The sequence below is a fragment of the Crocuta crocuta genome, unplaced genomic scaffold (assembly GCF_008692635.1).
Source record: "Crocuta crocuta isolate KB4526 unplaced genomic scaffold, BGI_CrCroc_1.0 scaffold351, whole genome shotgun sequence".
Classification (NCBI taxonomy): Eukaryota; Metazoa; Chordata; class Mammalia; order Carnivora; family Hyaenidae; genus Crocuta; species Crocuta crocuta.
The window spans coordinates 690,333-715,022 of NW_027530853.1; the positions used below are offsets into that span (position 1 = coordinate 690,333).

Sequence of the window (24,690 nt, forward strand, 5' to 3'; positions counted from 1 at the left end):
CATTATCCCGTTTAAGCTATACAACATCCTACTATGTAGGTTCTGTTATATAGCTTGCATTTTACAGATGCAAAAACCGAACACAAAAGCGATGCAGTAATTCATTCAAGGCCACACAGCTAGGAAGTAGAGATTTGGATCCACGCCTGACTATAAAACCCTACATGTTCAACCCCCTATTAGATTGCTCATATCCCGACGTATTCATAATGGTAAAAAGCAACTGCATTTATATTGAAATTATTCTGATTATTATTATTCAAATAATGATTAACATTTTCCCAACACCCACGAAGTGCCAAGCTCTGTACTGATTTGCATAATAATGGCTAACATTCGCTGTGTATTATTAGGACCCAGGCCCTGATTTAATCGTCTTAGGTGTATTATCTCATTGAAGACTCACAAAAACCCGGCAGAGTGCTATTATTATTCTCACTTTACAGGAGAAGAACCAGAGGTTATCCATCCCAGGTTATGTAGCTTTTTAAATTTTTTTTTTAAAAAATTTATTTTCAGAGAGAGAAAGCACAAGCAGGGTAGGGGCAGGGGGCGGGGGAGAGAAGATCCCAAGCAGGCTCCGCACTGTCAGCGCAGAGCCCAGATGCCGGCTAGAACTCAACACCCCGGGAGATCATGGCCTAAGCCAAAATCAAAAGTGGGTGGCTGAACCGACTGAGCCACCCAGGCGCCCCGCAAGTCATGTAAGCTCTACTGTGAGCTGGAGGTGGGACCTACAATTGTCCAACTCTCTCGTCTACCAGTCTGGTCACGTCTATTCACCCTCTCTCCTTATTTGTCACTGTTTCTGCCGTCACCTCTCTGGTGCACACAGGGTCTGGCCTCTCCGGCAGCACACCCCTCACCTTCGGCTTGAGGGCCCGCCTCCTGGGCGGTGCCACGATCTCGGAGCCTGTGGAAAAGACCAGGGTTGCGACAGGCTCCGCCCCCACGAAGAGACCCTGTTCCGATTTGTCCCGGTGTCCGGGACCGGGAGAAGACGACACATCTATTGGCTGAGAACATCTGGAAGTCAGCAAACAGAGGAGGCCGCGCGCGCCCGCGCGGTGCCTTCTGGGAGTTGCAGTCTTAGACGCTCCCTTCCCGGGTGGCACCGGTCGGACTCCGCGTCCCAGCATTCCCTGCGCGAACCCCGGAGCACTTCCGCCCTGTTGTGAAGTGGGTGTCTCGGTGGGTGAGTCCGGGTGGCGGGGCGGGGGCAGCTGAGACTCAGGCTCTGGGCTGGAAGCTTAGGAGGTGGTGTTGTCCTAGAGGGCCAGGGAAGGTGAGAGGGGAGAATGCAGCCTTTCTTGGNTCCGGAGATGGGAAGGGTCATAGAGGGGTCGGGGATGAGGAGGGAGATGGAAGGTGCTGGGAGCGAAGAGGGTTCTAGAAAGGTACGTAGGTGAAGAGACCGAGAGAGGTTCTGGAGGTGGTAAAGTCCTAGAAGGGTCTGGAGACCACAGAAGGAACGATAGAGGGTTCTTGGGCCCTGGCAAGAAGTGAGAAGAAAAAGGCCTGAGCTTGAAGCCCGACCTTAAAAATAGTGTTCCAGCCTCTACCCGCCCGCCTCGCCAGACATAGCAAATCTGATATCCCCGTACACTTCCTCTAATGGTTGTGATCTCTGGAACCCAGTAGGTGGGACCGACTATTGTGTACCGTCCCGAATCAGCACCCCCTTCCCTTCTGCCAGATGGAAGTGAATGACAGCCGAATCTTGTTTTTCTTTTTCTTTTTCTTTTTTTTTTCTGTTTCTTGGTGAGGCTGTTTGGTTTTCCACCGTTATGTATGCTGTTTTGTCTGCCTAGAGTACACTTTTCCGTACCGTTCTCTGTCAAGAGAACCATTCTTCCAAGTACCAACTAACCAACTTGAGTGTTACTTTGTTCGGTTTCCCTTAAGCTGATTGAGTCACCCCCCCAACCCCAGTTCTCACAGACCTCTTTTACTGCATTTACCACATTTGATCATAATTATCTTTTGACTTTCTTTTTCTTCCTCTTCCTTCCTTTTCTTTATTTCTCTCTTTCTCTCTTTCGTCTCTTCCACTAGACTATAAGCATATCCAGGACAGGAATAGTTTCTGAGTCACCTTCATTTCCTTATTGCCCAGCCCAGGATAGTAAATACTTGATGTAAATCAGTAAATACTTAATGTGTGAAAAATGACCATCCAGGGTGAGCTTTGCTATACCAGTTCTCTTTTTTTTTTTTTTAATTTTTAAATGTTTATTTATTTTTAGAAATGTTTATTTGTTTGTTTGGCTATTTTGATAGCCAGAGCTTGAGCAGGTGAGGGGAAGAGAGAGAGGGAGACACAGAATCTGAAGCAGGCTCCAGGCTCTGAGCTGTTGGCACAGAGCCCGATGCGGGGCTCAAACTGATGAGCTGTGAGATCATGACCTGAGCCAAAGTTGGACGCTCAGTCAACTGAGCCACCCAGGCGCCCCTTTTATGCCAGTCTTAAAGACTGCTTCTTCTAGTAGATTTCTAAGGGCATGAACTTTTTTTAGTCTTTCCTGTCTTTCAGGGCTGTCTTTGCTTGATGCTCTTCCAATACCAATGGGAATTTAAGCCAGGGGTGGCAAATACATAGAATGTGTGCTGCCACATTTTCTTCCTGTGTCTGGTGGCCATAGCTAATTGGTGACAACACATATTGACATGGGAGTCAGATATTTACATGAACAATGCTGAGGACTCTGTCCTTAGCACAGTTGACTGAAGTTGGTGCTTTACATGAAGCCTGTTTGCTCTCCCTGGTTTAAACCCTTAAATGTGAGGTCAAGCTGCTTTAAGCAATAGCCTGGACCATCAGCCAAATACACTTGATAGCCTTTGGGGGCTCCTAGTTTTTTCTTCTTTGGAGGTCACAGACCAGTCTTGGCCTTTCCCATGGGACTGGGGTAGCTCTCTTAACATCCCACCGTTCAGTGGATGGGCTTTTATGTCCACATCCATACTCAATACCTCAGGAGCCAGGAGGTCCCTTAGCTTCTTACCTGTCTTTGTAAAGGGATCCTGACCCAGTCAGTACCTATCCCTCATTGCTTAAGGGAATCAGCATCCTTTCTAGGTACCACTTCCTAGATAGTGGAAGAGCTCTTTGAGAGTATTTAGCTTGAAAGATGGTAAAGGGATGACAGCCCATGCTGAAAGAAGCCTGTCATCATTCTCTGTTTAGTCGTGGTATTTGAAACAATTTTTGAGTTGGTTGCTGATATTTAAAAAGCCAGAGTTCTAGCTTCTCTTGGAAAAAGGCAGCCTGGGAACTCGGCCAGTTTTCTCTCTGGTGCTCTGTAGTTTGTCACAGCCTCTGCTCCACTCAGTTACCAATTTACATTGCCTAGCCCCTGTAGCCATTTAAATTTGTAGCCTCAAGTCTTCCTGCCCCTTTGCTCTTCTCATCATACTAATTGGGGAATCTGGGGCAAGTGCTGAGTAGGGCCAAGCTGTAAGCTTCAATCTTTTATTTATTTAATTAAAATTTTTTTCAACATTTATTTATTTTTGAGAGAGAGAGAGAGAGACCTAGCGTGAGTGGGCAAGGGCCAGAGAGAAGGAGATACAGAATCTAAAGCAGGCTCCAGGCTCTGAGCTTACCAGCACAGATCCTGACACAGTGTCAGAACCCACAAACTATGATATCATGACCTGAGCCGAAGTCGGACGCTTAACCGACTGAGTCACCCAGGGGCCCCTGTAAGCTTCAGCCTTGATTGGCAGCTGCAGAGGCCACATGACCTGTCCAAGGTCACAGCTGATAATGGCAGGAGTGGAACTGGAACTCTGATTTGCTCCCTCCTGCCTTAATGTTCTTTCCATTCTCCTACCATCTTCACAGGGGTTGGGGTGATTGGCAGACCTAGAGGAATCTATGTGGTGCAGTTAAGAAAAATGACTGGAAAGAATGTGTCTTGGCTTAGTCCCAGCTCTGCTGCTCCCTAGTTGTGTGACCTTAAATGAGTTCCTTCACAGAGCTCAATTCCTTATATGTAAGTTGAGGATATAGTGGACTCATACTTTATAGGATAATTCTATTCTAAAGTCAGCATTCTGACTTTGGGAAATCTCATTTACCCCCAAATCACAGTCAGCTTGAAAATCCTTTGGCAAGGAGCCATTCAGAAACCAACATGCTGTCTTTCGATAAGCTAACCAGTGCAGCTGGGTTTTTTTGTCTGAACATCAGATGAAAGAGTTGGCTTGTGTTTAGGGACCCTGGTGTATGGGGCACACTCTGCTGATACTCTGCGGAGAGAGGCTTGAGGGAACTCAGACCAAACTGAGGACCAGGAAAGTCATGCTCATTCTGGAGTAGACACATAGTGAACAGAACTGGCTGCACCATTTAAATTATGGGCTCCCCCCCCCCCCTTCTGGTATTTGCATGCAGTTTAATATACGTAAGTTACAGATCAGTGCAGTGCATCTCCACATCAATGACACTTGACTTGCTTGCCAGGAGGATTCAGTGAGATTATGAGTATAGAGCACTTAGCACCAGGCCTGGCACCTCATGGACACTCAATAGATGGGTACTCGTTGGGACTGCCGATCCTGGTGTGGCCCTGATATTCTTGGTCATCTTAGGACTGAGGGATGCCCTTGTCCTTTCTTTTTGTCAGCTCTGTGTTAAGTCACCTTGCCATTTGCTGAGTGTATTGACCTCCCTCTGGATAGGCTGTAATTCATATCTAAGAGAGTAGCAGGAAAAGCTTTCAGATTTGTATTTTATTTATTTATTTATTATTTATTTAAGCCCAAGTTAGTTAACATATAGTGTAATAATGATTTCAGGCATACAATTCAGTGATTTATTACTTACATATAACACCCAGTGCTCATCCTAATAAGTGCCCTCTTTAAGGCCCATCACCTGTATAGCCCATACTCCCTACCCAACACCCCACCAGCCACCCTCAGTTTGTTCTCTGTATTTAAGAGTCTCTTATGGTTTGTCTCCCTCTCTGTTTTTATCTTATTTTTGCTTCCCTTCCCCTTGTTCATCTGTTTCGTTTCTTAATTCCACATATGAGTGAAATCATCTGATATTTGTCTTTCTATGACTGACTTATTTCGCTTAGCATAATACACTCTGGTTGCATCCACATTGTTGCATGTGGTAAGATTTCATTCTTTTTGATTGTGGAGTAATATTCCATTATATATATATATATAAATACACACACACACACACACACACACACACATTTTCTTTATCCATTCATCAGTTGATGGACATTTGGGCTTTTTCCATACTTTGGCTATTGTTGATAGTGGTGCTCTAAACATAGGGGTGCACGTGCCCCTTTGAATCAGTATTTTTGTATCTTTTATAAATACCTAGTAGTGCAATTGCTGGATCGTAGGGTAGTTCTGCTTTTAATTTTTTGAGGAACCTCCATACTGTTTTCCAGAGTGGCTGCACCAGTTTGCATTCTCACCGGCGTGCACAAGGGTTCCCCTTTCTCTGCATCCTTGCCAACATTTGTTGTTGCCTGAGTTGTTAATGTTAGCCATTCTGACAGGTGTGAGGTGGTATCTCATTGTGGTTTTGATTTGTATTTCCCTGATGATGAGTGATGTTGAGCATTTTTTTCATGTGTCTGTTAGCCATCTGGATGTCTTTAGAAAAGTGTCTGTTCATGTCTTTTGCCCATTTCTTCACTGGAATATATGGTTTTTGGGTGTTGAATTTGATAAGTTCTTTTTAGATTTTGGATACTAACCCTATATCTGATATGTCATTTGCAAATATCAGATTTGTATTTGAAACAAACATTTGGGATTTTCAAGTCTTCCTAGAAGAAAATACTTACTATCTGTGGCTCTGGGCTTTGGGCCTGATGGGACTAACTAATTGCCTATTTTGTTGTAATGTTATTCTCTCTGTGTAGGAGCACAAACTTCTTTGCTTGGTTATTGACTGTCTCTCTCATTAGAAAGTAACTGTCATGGAGATAGAGACTGTTTGTCACAGTTACTGTTGGCTCTGTAGATACCAGTACAGTGCAGGTACATAGTTGGACTCTGTAAATGACTGGTGAATTAGTCCTTGTATGAGAAAGTGATATAAATGTTTTTGGACTAGTGCATAAGACTGTGACTAAAAAAGAAATTTCATGAAAAGTTAATTCTTTAGCTTAATATAAATGATGGACTTTCCCTAGCCCATTAGGCTTTTGATATACTGGATTTGCCAGTTTAATAAAAGGCAACAACATTTCCAATGGGCCTACTATTTATCAGGCATTGTGGATACAGAAATGAGTAAGATAGAGGCCTGGCCCTAATAATACAATCTAATAGTCAGATTGTATTATTAGGTAGGCATTATTATTATATAACAGGTAACTATAACGGTGTAGGATGCCGCCTGTAATAGAGGCATGTGCCAGCTGCTTCGGGAATACAGGACTGGGGAGGCGGTTCTGGGGGAGCAGGGATGGGGCAGGGCATGACAAGGGCATGTTAAGGAACTCTTTAACAGATGAGTTGACATTGACCTGGTAGCTGAAGGACAACCAGGAAGTTGTCAGATGGTCATGAGTTGTGTTCCTCGTTTCCCCCTGAGTATGTAGAGGTCTTTAGGACAAGCCTTTATTTTTCATCACCCTTGCCTTGTTTCTGGACAGTCCAGTCAGATGGTCTAAAATCTAAACACCAGCCCCTCTCCATTCTCAATTTGGCTGTGTCATTCCTACTTGGAAGGAGCTGATAGCCTCCTTTGAGTGGGTGTTTTTGTCATCTAGATTTGCTGGGAATGACACAAAGAGCTCATTTTTCCAGATCACCCAGCACAAGTGTTGTCAGAGTCTTCCTTGTGTAAAAGAGGCAGCCCCAGTTGTTCACTCAACAAGCGTTTTTGGAGAGCCTTCTGTGTGTAGCATCATACTTATTGTGGGGGTGGAGGACAGAAGGGGTAAACTGTGTTCCTCGTCCTTAGTGATGCTGTAATCTCTTTGGGGCCACACATACACACCCTTCTCTAATACAGCATAGAAAGTGGCAAATGTGACAGAGATGGAAATAGAAGGAAAAAAGAATTCCTTCTGACATGAGCTAGAAGGTCATTTAAAAATCTAGTGTGTGTAGAAGGGGATTAATTATAACCCTTGCTTCACGACTCATCACCATCATGAGCTGACTGTTGTCTCATTGTTTACTGAGCGCTGCCTGTATGTCCTGAGCACTGTGCTAGAAAACTTATGGTCTAGTGGGTAAGATGATTATAATTGAGTGTGATCAGGGTTGTCAGGGTTGTGGTAGAGAAATATAGGTGGCATGGAAGCTTGTGGCATAGGAAGGAATAAATCTTGTTTCAGGGCACAGGGAGGGCCTCTTTCCAGAGTACAGTTGAAGTTGAGACCTAGCTAGCTGAAGAAAGGGAGGACACTTCCTAAAGGAGACGGTCCACGTCATGTGGGAGAGCTTCCAGGGCAGCACGCTGTGGGGCTGGAATGCCCTGACCAACGGAACATGGGAAGGAGATGAGGTGTAGACCTGGGCCAGGTTCACACTTGATCATGAGGGATGTGGGAGGTTACCCAAAGGTGTTTAGCCGGAAGTGACCTGGTCAGGCATTGAGCTAGTCTGGTCGTTGTGTGAAGAACTCGGGGTTGGGGTGAGGGGAGAGAAGGCAGGGGCGTGAGTTAGGAGGCTGATCCAGTGAAAAGCATGGTGACTCTCTGGCCTGAGGTGGTAGCTTTGGGGTGCAGATGCTTAGAAGACCAGGAGGGCATAGCTTGGTGATGAATTGGGTGTGGGGGATGTTGGAGGAAGGTGATCCCCAGGTTTCTGGCATGGGTAACTTGATAGAAGGTGGTGCGTTGGCTGGATGGAGAGCTCTAGAAGAGGGACGGGTCTGCAGGAGAAAATGATGAATTCAATTTGGGGCCCACTGAGTTTGAGGTGCCTAATAGACAGTCAAGCAGGAATGTCCCATAGATGGTTGGATTTGGGTTCTCGAGGTCTGGAGGCAGGCTCCAGCTGGAGCTTTTGGAGTCATCAGTTTCAAGTAGGTGAAAAATGCCAAATGGATGGGTTGGCCAAGAGGGAGTGTAGAGTGAGAGGGGCTTTGCAAGGGGAGCACCCTTAGAGGAAAGCTGAAAGTCTAGGGAGAAAGGCCCTGTGGAGGGGGTGACATTTGAGGAAAGGTCAGGCTGCCAGCTTCGGTGCGAGGTCGTGGTCTGTCTTCCTGCTTGTACCTATTCCTGTGTGAGCAGCCCCGCCCTGTGCAAAGGCAGTGGAAGGTCCCGGGGGTCCTCTTACATTGTCCCTTGTCTTTCTGCCTTCAGAGCCTTGGGGAGCATCACCTCTCCTAGGAGCCCCTGGAAGTACACACCTTAGATGCAGGAAGACGTTGAACGAGTTCGGCCCAGCTGAAGCAAGGTGTCGGGAACAGGCCATGGCCATGGCCCTGGAACCCCGGGCCCAGGCCTCTCCCCGATCGGAGCCTGAAGAACTCCTGATTGTGAAGCTGGAAGGGGACTCATGGAGACCAGAAAGCAAACCCGGGGAGGAGGGCCATGACCCTGGCCCTGAGGCTTCCCGCCGGCGCTTCAGGCAGTTCCGGTACAGGGATGCAGCCGGACCCCACGAGGCCTTCAGCCAGCTCTGGGCACTCTGCTGTCACTGGCTGCGGCCTGAGATCCGCCTCAAAGAGCAGATCCTGGAGCTGCTGGTGTTGGAGCAGTTCCTGACTATCCTACCCAGGGAGGTCCAGGCCTGGGTGCAGGCACGCCACCCTGAGAGTGGCGAGGAGGCGGTGGCCCTGGTGGAGGACTGGCACCGAGAGGCCCGGGCTGCGGGACAGAGGGTGAGGTGGCGGGGCTGGGACTACATTAATCATTGCCCAAACCATAGTGATGATGTTATTATTATCGACCTGCAGACATTTATTGAGCACTGCTGTGTAATAGACTGTTCTCTGTGCTTTCCATCTAATCCTGTTTAATGAGATAGATGCCATTATCCTGATTTTACCAGTGAGGAAACTGAGGCAGAGAAAAGATAGATAGTTGGCTCAAGGTTACACGGCATTACACAATAGAGCCAAGATGTGAATTCAGGCAGGCCGATGCTGAAGCCAGCGTTCAGAACCACTGCCTAAACTGCCTCCCAGGACCACATTCATGGAGCACTTGACTTGTACTGTTTCACACGTGACAGTCTTTTTACATACATGATCCCTTTTGATGCTTAAAGCAGTAATGCAGGTCGGCAGAAGTAGCATTATCCTCCTCATTGTATACATTAAGCTAAGGCCCAAAAGTCAGGTGGCTCACAAAGCCCAGTCAGTCTGAACCAGAGCCTAAACCCAGACCCTTAGGTTCCAAATTCATTGTTCTTTCTGTACACGACAGATGCCTCATCCGCAAACCATGGGAATTAAAATACTTCTGAGGCATGAGGCTCAAATGAGATAGTAACTGACATTTCTTGAGTACTCACTGTGTGTCGGACACCATTCTAACCTTTCTGTATATATTGCTCGTCTAATCAACACTGCAGCCTGATAAGGTAGGTGCCCTTATGTCACTGGTTCTCAAATGGGTAAACAGACTCAAAGAGGTGAATGACTTGTTTAGATTTCTAGAACTTAAGTAATAGAGCCAAGAGAAGGGAAGTGAAAGCATCGTGGATTTAACACTCAGTGTAAACAGTTTGCGAGCGACTGGAGGCCCATGATAATCATTTGTAGTTTTTCTAGGGCCCAACTTCTGGAGCTGGCATTTGTAGAGCAAGTCCTTGCGCTGGCTGTGGACTGAGCAGCCACCCAGAGCCTTCATCTTAACACACCCCAGTCCCTTCCCCTTGTTACACGGTCAGTAATTTTTGTGATGTTATATTTAATGACATTTTGTTGGGAGAAATTAATAGATTAAGAAGATCCCTTGCAAATGGCAGGGGTTTTCTGTTGTAAAAAGTCAAGCTCTGTACAGATGTGAGATTGGGGGAAGAAAGGTTTATGGTCCATGATCTGCTTTTTGGATTCTCTTTTTAAAAAAAAAATTTTTTTTTTAATGTTTATTTTTGAGAGAGAGAGGGAGGGAGAGAGAGAATGGATTGGGAAGGGCAGAGAGGAAGGGAGACACAGAATCCGAAGCAGGCTCCAGGCCTTGAACTGTCAGCACAGAGCCTGATGTGGGGCTTGAACTCAGAAACTGAGATTGTGACCTGAGCTAAAGTTTGATGCTTAACCGGCTGAGCTACCCAGGTGCCCCTGCGTTTTGGATTCTTTTACAAACTGATAGAAGACACAGAAAACATATGGTTTAAAGTTACAGAATGAAGTATGAGAGAGTGCACCTTATTCTAATATACCACCCCACCCTCCCGTATTCTTTCTTTTAAAGAAACCAGCTATTTGTCTTAAGTGGCAGTGAAAAAAACAAATGAAGTCTCTGGACTTTAGAGCTGGAAGATGAAGACCTTGAGACCCAGAATGGATTTAATTGAGAATGGATTTAAATTTTCTTTAATGTTTTTTAATTTATTTTTGAGAGAGAGATAGAGACAGTATGAGCAGGGGAGGGTCAGAGAGAGAGGGAGACACAGAATCTGAAACAGGCTCCAAGCTCTGAGCTAACTGTTAACACAGAGCCCAACGCAGGGCTTGAACCCACGAGCCGTGAGATCATGACCTGAGCCGAAGTTGGACGCTTAACCGACTGAGCCACTCAGGAGCCCCTGATTGAGAATGGATTTAAATCAAGGTCTTTATGACTCTTTATCTGTAAAATGAGAGGTTGGATTAGACCAGAAGTTCTCAGACTATTCTCTTGTGAGCTGAGCAGAGGTTGAATTGCTTTTACAATTGAAAAAAAAAAAAAATAAGGTAATGGAATGTGCTCTATTATGCATTATTTTCCTGTGACTTTTTTATTTTTTAACTTTCTACCTGCTCCTGAGTACTCACAGATGTCAAAACAAATGGGTAAATAGCAGAGGAGCTCCCCTGTCCCCACATATGTGCTTGTGATCTTACATGGCAAGGTTACTAATGGAATGAAGCATGCTAACTTTGTTCCTCAGAAAGAACTGCCTGGAAAAGGCAGCGCTGCTGGGCTAAATGGTCTCCAAGATATTTTCCTTAAAGAGACCTCTCAGCTGTGCTCTTGGGTGGCTTCTGGCTTGCTGGCTCTGTCATCACCCTGTTGCAGAACTCCTCTCCCCATTAGGTGCATAGGCCTGTTTTTTAAAAATATATTTTTTAAGTTTATTTATTTTGAAAGAGAGAGAGAAAGTATGAGTTGGGGAGGGGCAGGGAGACAGGGAGAGACATAATCTCAAGCTGGCTCACACTGTCAGTGCAGAGCCTGATGCAGGGCTTGAACCTGTGAACTGTGAGATCATGACCTGAGCCTCAGCTGGGTGCTTAACCAGCCGAGCCACCCAGGTGCCCCTGCATAAGGCATTTTTTAGAAAAATAGGCTTTATTTTTCAAAGCAGTTTTAGGATAACAGCAAAACTGAGGAGAAAGTGCAGAGATTTCTTCTATACCCCCAGTCCCCATGCATGCATGTCATTTCCCACCAGAGTGGCACATTTGTCATAATTGATGAACTTATAATGACACGTCCTTATCACTCAAAGTCCACCGTTTACATTAGGTGTCACTCTTTGTGTTGTACATGCTGTGGATTTTGACAAATATATGACAACACGTATTCAGCATTATAGTATCATATAAGACAGTTTCGCTGCCCCAGAATCCTCTGTGCTCTGCATATTTATCCTTCCTTCTCCCAACCCCTGGCAACCATTGATCTTTGGGCTGTCTTCATAGTTTTGCCTTTTCCAGAGTGTCATCTAGTTGGAAATACACAGTATGTATGTAGCCTTTTCAGAATGGCCTGTTTCACTTAGTACTGTGCATTTACAGTCTCTCTGTGTGTCTCCATGGTTGGAAAGCTTATTTCTTTTTCGCGTTGAGTAACACTCCATTGTCCAGGTGTACCGCATTTTGGTTACCTGCTGAAGGACATCTTGGATGCTTCTAAGTTTTGACAATTATGAGTGGAGCTGCTGTAAACATACATGTGCAGGCTTTGTGTGGTGCACAGGCATTTTTGATGGATTCTTTATTCATCCCTACTCCAACCAGTATTCTACCGATTTTTTCCTTCCCCTTGTCACTTGAGTCTCCTTCTTTCTGTGTCTACAGTGGCCATCCATGGGATCAAAATCTTTGCGTAGGCGTGGCAGTAGTTGGAGGAGCTAGAGCCGGGAGTGAGGATCTTGTGGAGGCTAGTCCTGCAGTTGCTCTGTAGATTGTAGGATTATAACTATAACAGGTTTATTTGTTCTTTCCTTAAACAACCATGGAAGAATGTTGATTAGCATGTGTTTGCTCCCTACGATCCACATAGGACATTGGTGGATGACCTCATTTGGATGGGATTTTTATGCTCTGGGCCCATACCTATATATCTTAAGGATAAACATCCCTCTCTTTGAGAGCAAATTGGAGTTTTCACATCAGCCAAAGGTTTTTTGGAGTTCTGGAAGTTTGGCAAACTCATTAAGTTGATGAAGATAGATGTTATTATTTTGAGTTAAAAGAGGGATGTATATAATTGCCACCTTTTGTAAAATAGGGAAGAAGATGCTTGTGTATAAAGAAACCAAAAGGATGTAGAACAGCAGTCACCTGTGGGGAAGAGTGGGGAGAAGGAAGACACTGGGCAGATGGGACGGGGACACAGTGGGGATGGGATTTTTTTTCACTATATATACCCTGATAGTTTCTATTTTTGAACCATGTGAGCATTGAAAATACCTTTTGAGAAAATTGAAACACATTTTTAAAAGTTTCTGTAGCAAGGAGATTGTTAACATTGTTGGGGTTTTAGGGCCAGGAAATAACATCTCAGCCTCCGTTTCTCAATTTGGAACCAAATGACAGATAAGAAATGAGCTTTATAATTGTAATGCTGAGTGGGTGCTGTCCTCTCTTAAATGATCTTTCCCTTTTATTGTATATATGCCCTGTATCTCTGAGTACTCGTTTGCCTGAACTTCTACGTTGAATTTGAAGCAGCCACTTCTGTTTTCCTTTCAAGTTACAGTACCTTATCTTTGCTTCTCCTTCCGTGTGAAGAGTAGATGTGCCTTTCTAAAGCAGCACATACTTTTATTTCATTTTAAAATTCCATCTATAGTTGTTTCTCCTTTTTCTTATATTTACTTTTGAATTTTCTTTGCCTTTCAGCGGGAATATTAGAGCTATTCAGTATCTGTTTTTATGTTTCCTTTTGTCTTTTAAGCATACCTGGTTGACTTTTTAGCTGCTTTTGATAACTTAAAAGTTAATCAACTTTTGATGTTTAGATATTAGTTTATAATGTCATGAAAATTTTACATGATTTATGTCTTTACGATTCAGAAATGTTTGGAACAGTAGTGGCCTCATTGAGACGCTTCTGTAGGTTCCCTGTGTTGAACAAAACAGTAGTCATTTGGTGGTATAAGCTGGTCTGTTGACTAACTTCAGTCTCATGGCTTTGCTGGCATACTTTGAGTCATCTTTGGATCTTAAAAAGAGCCTATTAACCTCTGGACCACAGCTGTACTCCAAAGAACTTTCCCTGCCCTACCATAATCGGTCTTATTGAACTGACCATTGGGAATTTTGACTGTCTATGTGTAGGAATTGGCCTTGTGTGCAGAAGAGACTGGGTCCTTAAAGGCAATGCAGGAATCTCAGCATTGTCTGCTGCAGCAAGCGAATCACTGGCCCAAGAGACAGCCCCAGAAGCAGTGGGTGAAGAACTCATGCCCTGACCTTCCCGAGCATCTAGACACCAACATGGTGTCACAGCCCTTGAAGGAAAGTGGTGAGTACCAAGAATCAGGGAATTTCAGGGAGAAGAGGTGAGAGGATAAGGGGGCAAGGAAGGGTGCACAGGGAGTAGGGGTGTGCAGAATTCAAGGCAGGGGGTGGATTGGTGTCTGACAGACACGCTGAGAAGTAAGGCAGGTAAGCACTGGGCCAGGAGAGGAGGCGCTCAGCTCCACTGAGTCACGCAGGTTCAGGCAGTGACCGGGGCCACGTGGTGATCACAGGAGTGTGAAGTGGCATCTTGGACACAGCCCATCTCTCGAGGCAGCTTAGGAGCCAGATGCTCTGGAAGGGAAGTCAAAGGGCACATCTGCCCTGGCTACCAGGACAGTGCCAGCCTGATGCAGGCATGGCGCCTGGAGAGCTGGACCCGGGAGGGGTGGTTTCTCGGGAACCAGAGCTTGGGTTTCAGAGCCTCCTTCTTCTCCTCAGCTGTCCTCACTCCCCGAGTCCCTACTCTCCCGAAGACAGGGAGCGTTGCAGATTGGGAGGTGACTGCGGAGTCCCAGGTAAGCTGCCGCTCGTCTTCCCTTCCCGTCCTTCCTCCTCCTGTGCCCTTGTGCCTTGCCCCTCTCCTCGCTCTGTGGCCTGCCCTCAGCAGAAGGGCGTATGTCCCGGGGTGCTAGCCTCTGCCCGTGGCCCCCAGTCTGCTGGCCTCTCCATGGTCACGCTGCTCCTCATGACGCTGGCCTCACACATGGTATCCCTGCGTCTGTTACCTTTCCCGGGGCCCGGTCGCGTTCCCAGGCTGTTTCCAACTGAGGTCTTTGTCTTGTACATCTCACAGGAAGCCATGGGCCCCAGCAAACACGCTGAGAAGGAGTTCTGCCAGGACCCCCCAGGAGATAGCGGTGGGAACGGCGCGTCCCTGGGTAAGGCGACCGTGTCCTCTCGAGAAGATATTGTCGGGTTTCTGGTACGCTCCGTTCCCAGAGGCCTTTTCTCCACTCCCTTGAGACTTGGGACTTCTCGCACAGGAGGAACGCATGTGCTTTGTGGCCGGCGCCAGTGGCAGGGGTGGAGCGTGGGGCGTGGGGTCTGCTTGGACAGGGGCTGGAACTGGCTTCCGAAGGCCTGCCCTCTGGGGGCTTGTTTCCTCATTTCCTCAGTACACTCAGCGCGGTCCCAGGGCTGTCTCGGAAATCCAGCCCCATCAGCCTCAAACAGGGTCGTCTCCCAGGGGCCAACCCCAGTGAGCTGAGCCCATGAGACTGACGTACTAAGCCACAGTGAGAAGGAAATGTCACCAGGCTCAAGGCACTCGAAGCCCACATGGCCAGCCTCCTGCTTCCGTAGGTGCAGCTGCACAGGAGCCAGGCCCACACGAACCATTTCCCTGCGGAGCTGGGGCCAGCGCGACGGGGTAGACATGAGGGAGGGATAAAGCTGGAGAGACAGTGATAGGCCCGCCTCCTGTGGTGAGAGAAGACACGGGAAGCTTGTGGGCCCCTTGCCTGACAGTATGACTCCTTTTTTACATGAACCATGATATCTGAGGAAGATAATGTTCAATGGAACAAACTTTGGGAAATGTTGAACCGGGTAATCCTTAAGTTTCTGTTAGCTCTCTTTCTCACCTAGTTTTCCTCGAATATTTATTTATTTATTTAAAATGTTTTTAGTGTTGATCTTTGAGAGAGAGAGAGACAGAGAGAGCACGAGTGGGGGAAGGGCAGAGAGAGATGGAGACACAGAATCGGAAGCAGGCTCCAGGCTCTGAGCTGTCAGCACAGAGCCTAACACGGGGCTCAAACTCATGAACCATGAGATCATGACCTGAGCTGAAGTCAGACTCTTACTTGACTGAACTGCCCAGGCGCCCCACCTCAAATATTTATTTTAATGAAAGGCTTCTCATTTTGTTAGGGTTAGGAGCTATGGACAGCAGTACTTTCTTTAGACATTGCAAAGTAGTTTAAAAAATAAGGAAATATATTTTCTCATATTTTTGGCCATTGAGAGGAGGACATGCTCCAGTCACAGTACAGAGTGCTTTCGCAGTGTCACGGCAGACCCTACGTTCTGTCTGTCTGTTGCCTTCAGTGTCAGCTCTGCACAGACTTATTGTGTGTGATAATCAGAAGATACATGCCAATGGTATTTGGGCTCACAAGTTTCCTAGTAAGAGAGAGTCTCTCTCTCTCTCTCTCTCTCTCTCTCTCATACACACGCACACGCGCGTGCACACACAGTGAATGAGTGAGAGAGAGGAAAACCTTTCCTCCAGCCATTACATTCATTCCGGTTGGGCCCATTTAGGCCACGTGCCCATCTGTGGACCGGTAACACTCACTCTTTGTGTGATATGTTTCGTAGCAACAACAAAGAAAGCAAACAGGTCAATTAATGTTGGGAATTGGCACGGGGATGTCTCATTAGATGTGTGCAGGGTGGTGCTCTATTCCAGGGGCCTTTTGGATGGGCACTCTGCTCAGTGTGTCGTTTCTCCGCTTACTCCTTTTGATTAGGGGCTCCAGTATCAAAACCAAGTATCAACTGCCAGCCAGAGCAAGGACCAGCGTTTTGGCGTCCGAGCTTTATCAACTCTGGGAAGAGGCACGCTGTAGATTACAGCTTGGATAATGAGCAAACGAAACCAGCCCAGGCATTGACCTGGAGAGACTCCGGTGCCTGGGAGGAACAGCACCAATGGGACACGGAGGACATGAAGGTGTCAGGTGTGCACTGGGGCTACGAGGAGACCAAGACTTTTCTGGCAATTTTGAGTGAGTCTCCTTTCTCTGAAAAGCTCCGGACTTGTCACCAGAACCGCCAGGTTTACCGGGCCATCGCAGAGCGGCTGAGGGCACGGGGCTTCCTGCGGACACTGGAGCAGTGTCGCTACCGGGTCAAAAACCTCCTGCGTAACTACCGGAAGGCCAAGAGCAGCCACCCTCCAGGGACCTGCCCCTTCTACGAGGAGCTGGAGGCCCTGGTGAGGGCGCGGACGGCCATCAGAGCCACAGATGGCCCGGCAGAAGCCGTGGCGCTCCCCAGGCTGGGGGACAGCGATGCAGAGATGGATGAGCAGGAGGAAGGGGTCTGGGAGCCCGAGGAGACAGTGGAAGAGTGTAATGGTGATGGCCTGGCCGCAGACGAGTCCGTCCAGGGGCCCAGGATGCTGGGGGGCCCAGCTCTGTTCCAGAGTCGTATTGGTAAGAACCAGGGGGGTTAGTGGAACCAGACTCCAACTCTCCTGCCAGCCAAACGTCTGCTCCCTGGGTTCAGGGCATAGACTGGATCGCAAGTCTAGATTGAAGCCACTGGCGTTAAGTTATTTAGATTGTCCTCAGACTTCTCCTCTTTCCTCCTATGATCAGTTTCCTAGAATGAGTTTTCTTAGTTATAGAAGCAAACTTTCAAAAACTTAAGGGACCTTAACAAGCTAATTCAGTGTCAGCCGACCCTTGCACAGTGCAGGAGTTAGAGTACTGATCCTCTGCTCATTTCAAAATGCACATTTAACTTTTGATTCCCCACAAACTTGACTACTAATAGCCTACTGTGGACCAGAAGCCTTACTTATAATATAAATAACATGTATTTATATGTTACATGTATTATATGTGTATTCTTACAATAAAGTAAGCTAGAGAAAAGGTGTTAACTAAAATCATAAGGAAGAGAAAATACATTTATGCCACTATGTCATATATATAAAAGAACCCTTTGTATAAGTGGATCTGTGTAGTTCAAACCCATCAGCTGTATTTGCCGAAGTATGTCACTAGGAGTATGGATGGTCATAGTGTTACACGAGTGTTCCTTCTTTTAAAAAAATTTTTAATGTTTATTTACTTTGTTTTTGAGAGAGAGACAGAGATAGTGTGAGTGGGGTAGGGGCAGAAGGAGAGAATCCCAAGCAGGCTCCACACCGTCAGCACAGAGCCCGATGTGGGGCTCGAACTCATGAAACCATGAGATTATGACCTGAGCCAAAACCAAGAGTCGGACGCCTTACCAGCGGAGCCACCCAGGTGCCCCACACAAGTGGACTTTTAATTTTAATGTGCATGAGAACATCCACCTGTGATTTTACAGTAAATTTAGATAAGGAAAGACACTGAGTGAAATATTTATTATAATAGAAAGTGCAACAGTAATTGAACAAGTGATGTTTGGGAAACACCCAGTCATCATAAAAGTGGAAACACTGAGGCCCAAGAGATGAAGTGTCTTATCTAAAGTTACACAGCGAGGTAGGGGCAGAGGCAGAATCAGAGCCCAGAGTTCCTGCCTCCATGTTTATGTGGTTTTCCCCTCCACGATGCTGCCTCCCCGGCTGCATCATTTACCTGCAGAGGAACTGAGAACGGAACACTTCCTTTTCATTCCTCCAAAAAGATGAAAGGGCATCCTCAGTTGGACGCTATTGCAACATTATTTGAGTTCCATTTCTCTCTAGGGATTCTCAGTTCCCATGTTTGTTCAGAAGAAAGTTCATAAAATAAATAGAGGATGTGGACTGCATGGATATAGAGAAAGTCTCTTGGATCCCAATAACAGGCCTTTCCCCACACCAATCAACTGAAGCAAGAAGTGGGGTCACGTGGTATAATACGGCCACCTATGTCTTTTCCAGATAAGATTCAAGAGTTAATGAAGTCTTAGAATTGGGTAGGGGTGGGAGGCTCTGACGCACCCCTAAGAAGCAAGGGAATATTCTTTGCTGGTGCCCCAGGTGCCTGGGAAATTTCTCCATTGCTTGTGTTCTAGGCATTTAGCAGAATGGGGCCCCCTGATCCCTGATGACCTGGGCAAGTCTCATTATGCCTCACAGTTCTGAACTCTTCACTCCCGACAGCAGGTGTGCACTGGGGCTATGAGGAGACCAAGGCCTTCCTGACCATTCTCAGCGAGTCCCCGTTCTCTGAAAAGCTTCGCACCTGCCACCAGAACCGCCAGGTTTACCGGGCCATCGCAGAGCGGCTGTGTGCACAGGGCTTCCTGCGGACACTGGAGCAGTGTCGCTACAGATTCAAAAACCTCCTTCGAAGCTACCGGAAAGCCAAGAGCAGCCACCCACCAGGGACCTGCCTCTTCTATGAGGAGCTGGACTCACTGATGAGGGCGCGGACTGCAGGCCGAGCCATGGGAACCCTCAGGGAGGCAGCAGGTCTGTCTAGGTCTGGGCAGAGCAGTACTGAGGCTGACGACCAGGAGGCCTGGGATGAGATGGCAGATGAAGATGGCCTCCAGTCTCCAACCCCATGTCCAGGTACCCCAGACACCGGTAAGCCTGCGATAATTCCATGTCCACCAAATCCACAGGCATGCAGAGAGATTAAGGGGGATGCTCGTTATCATTTGCCTCTGAACTACAAGAGAGAATGGAAGTGGTTAGGAAAAGCATTTGTGGTTTGTTCAGATGATTCAGTGTCTAGCTTAGTGTAATTCCCAGTCAGGTCTTGATTTTACTGGGATTTTTTTTGGTAAATTATAGAGTTTATTCAGTTTTACATGATACAGTCTATATGGAATGTACTAGAAGAAGGAGGTGTTCCTTATTGAGTAGAGGGATGGGGAAGTTGGCCAGAGAGATTGACTAGCTGGTCGTGTGTGTGGCCTGGGCCTCATGGCTCCCTTGTCAGGGTCACCATGTTCCAGGCTCCATTCTCTGCTTCTCAGGTCAGACATTTATATATGCACCAGAACTTGAGCAGTTTCACGTTAGTCACATAATAAGATGTAAGACAGAAAATATAAGATATAAATCCGTTTTAGCTAAATTCACAAGACACAAGATAACATATATAAGTAGATATTAACTAATGAATGAAGAAAAACTGCATTTCTGTGTATTTCAGGTTTTGAGATGAGGCATAAGGACGAAGACCAGATTTCAGAGCAAGATATTTTTGAGGATTTGCCTGGAGCCTTATCAAAATGTGCTAGAGAGGATGTTTGCCACCCTCACGACTGGGGGCAAGACAGTGAAAATGAAGGTGAAGGTGAAGGGCGGTGGGGAAATCCCCCCCAGGAGCAGTGGGAAGAATGTTCTTCTGAAGAGGACCTGGAAAAACTTATCGACCATCAAGGCCTGTACCTGGAAGAGAAACCGTACAAGTGTGACGCGTGTGTGAAAAGCTTCAGTCGGAGCTCCCACTTCATCGCCCACCAGCAGAGCCACACAGGTGAAAAGCCTTACCAATGCCCTGAGTGTGGGAAAGGCTTTAGTGATCGCTCCAACCTCAATACCCATCAGAGGATCCACACAGGAGAGAAGCCCTACAGGTGCCCTGAGTGTGGGAAAGGCTTTAGCGATCACTCCAATCTTGTCACCCATCAGAGGATCCACACAGGGGAAAAGCCCTATAAATGTGGGGAATGTTGGAAAAGCTTCAACCAGAGCTCCAACCTCCTGAAACATCAGAGAATCCACTTGGGGGGTAATCTTGACCATTGTCAGGAGCCTGGGGATAACTTTGGCCAAAGCCCACCCTTCAGTGCTCCCTGGAGGAACTCTACAGAAGAGACATCTCTTGGACCACCTCAAAGTGCCAGCAAGAACTTGAATTCTGGCCCACACAGCACCAACTCAGGGGAAAAGCTTTATCCGTGTCCTGAATGTGGAAGAACCTTCTCTAAGAGCTCTGCACTCATTAGTCACCAAAGAATCCATACAGGAGAGAAGCCGTATGAATGTGCCGAATGTGGGAAAAGCTTCAGTAAGAGCTCCACGCTGGCTAACCACCAGCGAACCCACACGGGGGAGAAGCCGTACACATGTGTGGACTGTGGGAAGGGCTTCAGTGAGCGCTCCAAGCTCATCACACACCAGAGAGTACACACGGGAGAAAAACCCTACAAATGCCTGGAGTGTGGAAAGTTCTTCCGTGACCGTTCCAACCTCATTACTCACCAGCGGATTCACACGGGAGAGAAGCCTTACAAGTGCAGAGAGTGTGGGAAATGTTTTAACCAGAGCTCCAGTCTTATTATTCACCAGAGGATCCACACTGGGGAGAAGCCCTACAAGTGCGCAGAGTGTGGCAAAGACTTCAACAATAGCTCCCACTTCAGCGCCCACCGGAGAACCCATGCAGGAGGGAAGGCATCCTAGGAGGCCCCCCTCCACCCTCCCGTCACCGCAAAAGAGATAAATGCATTTTGAAATCTCCTGAGATCGTAAGGTGTATGCTAGGAGCTTTCTGAACTTTTAAGCTTGGTGTATACCCAGGCAAGTTGTCTTGGTCTACCCCAGGTTATTTGGAAGTGAATTACAGATGCTAAGGATCTGGATTTGAAGGCACTTTTCTTAAGTGTAATTTGGTTTTCTCCTGTAAAAAACCCTGTGCAATCCTCAGGCCTTCCTTATATTTGCTGTCACTGAGGACTTGATCAGCGTTCGAGCCAAACTGGTGATGGAGGGGATTAGAGGTGAATCAGTGGTCCTGAGCAGTGATCCCAAACCTTGCTGTGCCTTTACACTGCCCACAGGTGCACCTGTCCATTGGCACACATCAGCAAATTCTCACGCATGGCAGATTTCAGTTGGGGTGTATCTGTACAGGAGAGCTTTGACACTGGTGAGAGAGGGCATAATTGGGAATCAGTGGCCTAAAGCAGACAGCCATGACCTCAGCAAAGAGGAGTAACCTTAGTGATGTCCTTACTAAATAATTATTAACATAGCAAAAGTAGCTGATATTTATCAAGCATTTACTCTGGCAGGCTCCGTGCTAAGCACTTTGTATCCATCATCTCGTCTGCTCCTCACGGCAGTGCCAGGAGATAGGTACTAATAGTCTCCCCATATCCCAGAGGAGAAAACTGAGGCTTGGGAAACTTACGCAACTTGTCTGGTGGCACATCTGAAAATGGCAGAGGCAGTTTTTCACCAGATCTGTCTCTGGAACCTGAGGTGTTCCCAACCATTCTCCTGAATCCCCTTCTGCATTTGGGCAGATAACTCAGGTGTGAGGATCCCAAAGCACTTTGTGGACCACATTTCCTACTAAAATTCCTTTATGAATTCTCCTTTTAGCAAATATGGAAACCGAGAATCCCTAAAGATCAAAGGGCCTGGGACGGTCAGAACTGGCAATGCTTTGAGCAAGGCTGAGCTATTATTAAAGCACTTGCTGTGGATTTCCATCTTTGCAACAATATGGCTGAGAGATATGGCGGGGGGTGTGGAGTGATCCAGGGAAAACATGTAACCACAGTGATGTTTCTCCCCATGAGATAACTGCTTCGGGGAAGGAAATGGGGTTTGAGAATTTCCCTTTCCTCAGGGAGTCAGTCCTGCTCAAGGTAGCCTTGGCTGAATCGAATGTTAAGCCTTACAGAAACTTGGGCCTGTAGTTTTGCCTCCCCAGGCCTTTCCCTGTTGGCGGAAGCTTTGTTTCTGATGGTCATGCCACGGCCACACGGGGGGAGGTGGGGGGAGTTGGTGTGCCCCCACTGAGAGGGCGCTGAATGCTGTCCTGCGCCCCAGCCATGGCACAGTTTTATCCTGCGGGAAGGAGTATGAAGCAGTTGGGGCCTTGCATGCTGAAAAATGCAACGATCACGACCTCGGGGCACCCTGGGTTCTCCCTGCTTTATTCTGGGATAGCTCTCTGCCTCCTGGCTACAGAAAGGAGTTTGTGTTTAGTCACTTTTGGAGAAGGGTAACCCCCTTTGGGGATGGGGATGCAGAAGCTTTGAAGTACTGAGTAGGTGCGGGTGTGGTTCAGAGAGCCCCACTATGGTGCTAGGTGACAAATGTGACACCAGGGGAAAGGACTCCCCTTCTTCCTTCCACGTAGAAAGTGGCCAGGCCTCAGTTCTTTGGGGAAACCACAGACCAGAGTAGCTACTGGAAATTTAGAGGCAATGGAGATGAACATGAGGGTCAAGGGCATGCCCTGGTGATGGTGAGGAGCTGCTTTGATACCCTCACTCCAACCTCACCGGGAAGGGGTGGGCAGGGCCGAAGAATGCCCCTACAGAAAGCAGCCAATAAGGAAAGGCTTGTTCATGACCTATTATATGCAGCCCCCGACCCATCCCCACTCCTCAAGTTTCCCAGAAACAGATGGAGACGGTGAGGCTAGCTGGGCTGGAGGTCATGCTAAGCCCTTCCGGCACATCCTGGGCGTTCTCTCCAGGGACTTGCCTTGAGCAACTAGTATCTTAGGAAAACTGACATTGGTGATTGATCTTAGTGACTGTGAAATGAAAATGGGATGGATTTTGGCCACTAGGAGGCTCAGAGGTTCAAGATCCAGTTCTAAAAACCGAGCAGGCCCTTTTGGTTAGCAATTTGTGCATCAATCCCTGACTTCATTTCGTTTGGCTTTGTTTTCACTTCCTTATCTTTTACTATTTTCTCTTGTTTTTTGGTGGTGTTATGTACATCTCTTAAGGCTGGTCAAATCCTATTTTGGGATGCAGTGGCCTGATAAATTAATAAATTATTCTGATTAAACAAAGAAAAAAATAAGGCTGTTTTGGATTCTTCTGGCATCTTCCTTGTTGCACTCAAAGCGTGGAGGAAACGGGGTGTAAATCAGGGATACACAGTGAGGCTTCTGGGGAGGATTGGAGCACCTGAGCTCCTACCCCTTGGGCTGGACTGATATGTTCCTTTCACTGTTCTCCATGGTTCTCCATACATGAGTAGATGTATGCACTCACAGGGCATTGCCTTTTGTCCATAACAGGTGGCTCCTTGGTCTGCTGGCCTTCTCCACATGTCTACTTTGATATTTCCCCTGGAGTCTCTGTGCTAGGAAATCTGAGGTATCTGGGACCCAAATGACACAAAGATGATTATGGATGAAAAGAAAGGAAGGCTTGCCAAAGGGCCTGATTTTACTTGGCCCTTCTGATTTGCCTCCTGGTTCAGGAACAGAGCTGACATGCTCTATACTAGAGGAGGGCAGAGGCGGAGGGTCTTTATGGGAGTTCTTTCCCTTCCTTCCTTCCCCCTCCCCTTCTGGTAATGTCCATAAAACACTGTGGCTGAAGACTGAAGTTTCCTAATCAACTCTCAGTCTGTATTTTTGTGAGGTGAATTATAGGCAACTCTTTGCCTTTTAAACTCTGCTGTCCTTGAATTCTGGTTGTGAACTGGTAGAGGGTGGAGAGAGAGTGACATTTCAGATTTTGATAGGGCCTTGATCAGAATCCACTGGAAACTTTTCTTCCTATAAGAGTCAGAATCTCAAGGGTAGGTTATAGTAGTGGTTGGGATGGGCTAATGGTTTGCACATCTTGGGACAAAGATGAGGTCTGGGAGAAAATTAGTCATTGTCACCCTGGAAGAGAAGTTCCAGGTTGGGTTGACATGTTTTCATGTAACCTCTTTTTAGCAGTTGCTCTGAGAGTGATCAGATCCACAGGGCTTGCCTTCCTGGAAGACAGGACAGAGGACACAGGCAACTAATTGCCATGCACTTGCCATTAGCAAGTGGGGCCCAGAGGTCAGTTACAAATGTTGAGGGCCATGAGGCTGACCAGCCAACCCAGGCAGGAACAAGAACTTTTATCAGTCTAGATAGTTAGAGCTGGTTATGACTGATAACAGCTGAGAAAGCAATACTAGGAAAAAACCCATGACGGTGCTCCTGGACTGGGGCTGGCTCTCTGTTGGCGCTCATGTCAATAGGCTACTGGGTGCCTGTGTTGCCAGAAGTTCTGGGCTGAACCAGGAATCCAGCTAGGCACCTAATTCCCAGGTGGGCAGTGGGAATCACCAGGTGAGATCAGGGGTGTTCTTGGGCTTGAGGTCTGAAGAGAAGGTGTGAGGGGCTCCATAGCTACAAGGCTCAGGCAGCTTCTAGAAGGAGGTGGGTCAGGGGGAAAGGAAGGATTGAGAGAAGAGAAGGGGGCAAGTGAGAAAAAATGGT

The 24,690-nt window shown here is 47.1% G+C and overlaps 1 protein-coding gene across 4 annotated transcripts; it reads left to right on the top strand.

Moving 5' to 3' along the window:
* The first annotated feature begins 1,097 nt into the window (after nucleotides 1–1,097).
* Nucleotides 1,098–23,282, top strand: ZSCAN20 (zinc finger and SCAN domain containing 20). 4 transcript variants are annotated; one of them, XM_077769465.1, is made up of 8 exons: nucleotides 1,098–1,195; nucleotides 8,304–8,824; nucleotides 13,661–13,847; nucleotides 14,285–14,361; nucleotides 14,640–14,724; nucleotides 16,321–17,007; nucleotides 18,657–19,085; nucleotides 19,660–23,282. In XM_077769465.1, the coding sequence occupies exons 2-8, from the start codon at nucleotides 8,414–8,416 to the stop codon at nucleotides 20,913–20,915; spliced, it is 3,132 nt and encodes a 1,043-aa protein (XP_077625591.1). In that variant the 5' UTR covers nucleotides 1,098–1,195; nucleotides 8,304–8,413; the 3' UTR covers nucleotides 20,916–23,282. The 4 variants fall into 4 exon arrangements, with proteins under 4 accessions (XP_077625591.1, XP_077625588.1, XP_077625589.1 ...); XM_077769462.1 differs by having other exon boundaries at nucleotides 1,098–1,191; XM_077769463.1 differs by having other exon boundaries at nucleotides 1,181–1,195; nucleotides 18,660–19,085.
* Nucleotides 23,283–24,690: the final 1,408 nt, after the last annotated feature.

Bases quoted from the DNA above. Each gene is read 5' to 3' on its own strand.
- ZSCAN20 (XM_077769465.1), top strand. From the start codon at position 8,414: ATGGCCATGGCCCTGGAACCCCGGGCCCAGGCCTCTCCCCGATCGGAG. The intron at 13,848-14,284 runs GTGAGTACCAAG...TCTTCTCCTCAG, and splicing joins ACAGCCCTTGAAGGAAAGTG to CTGTCCTCACTCCCCGAGTC. The intron at 14,362-14,639 runs GTAAGCTGCCGC...TACATCTCACAG, and splicing joins AGGTGACTGCGGAGTCCCAG to GAAGCCATGGGCCCCAGCAA.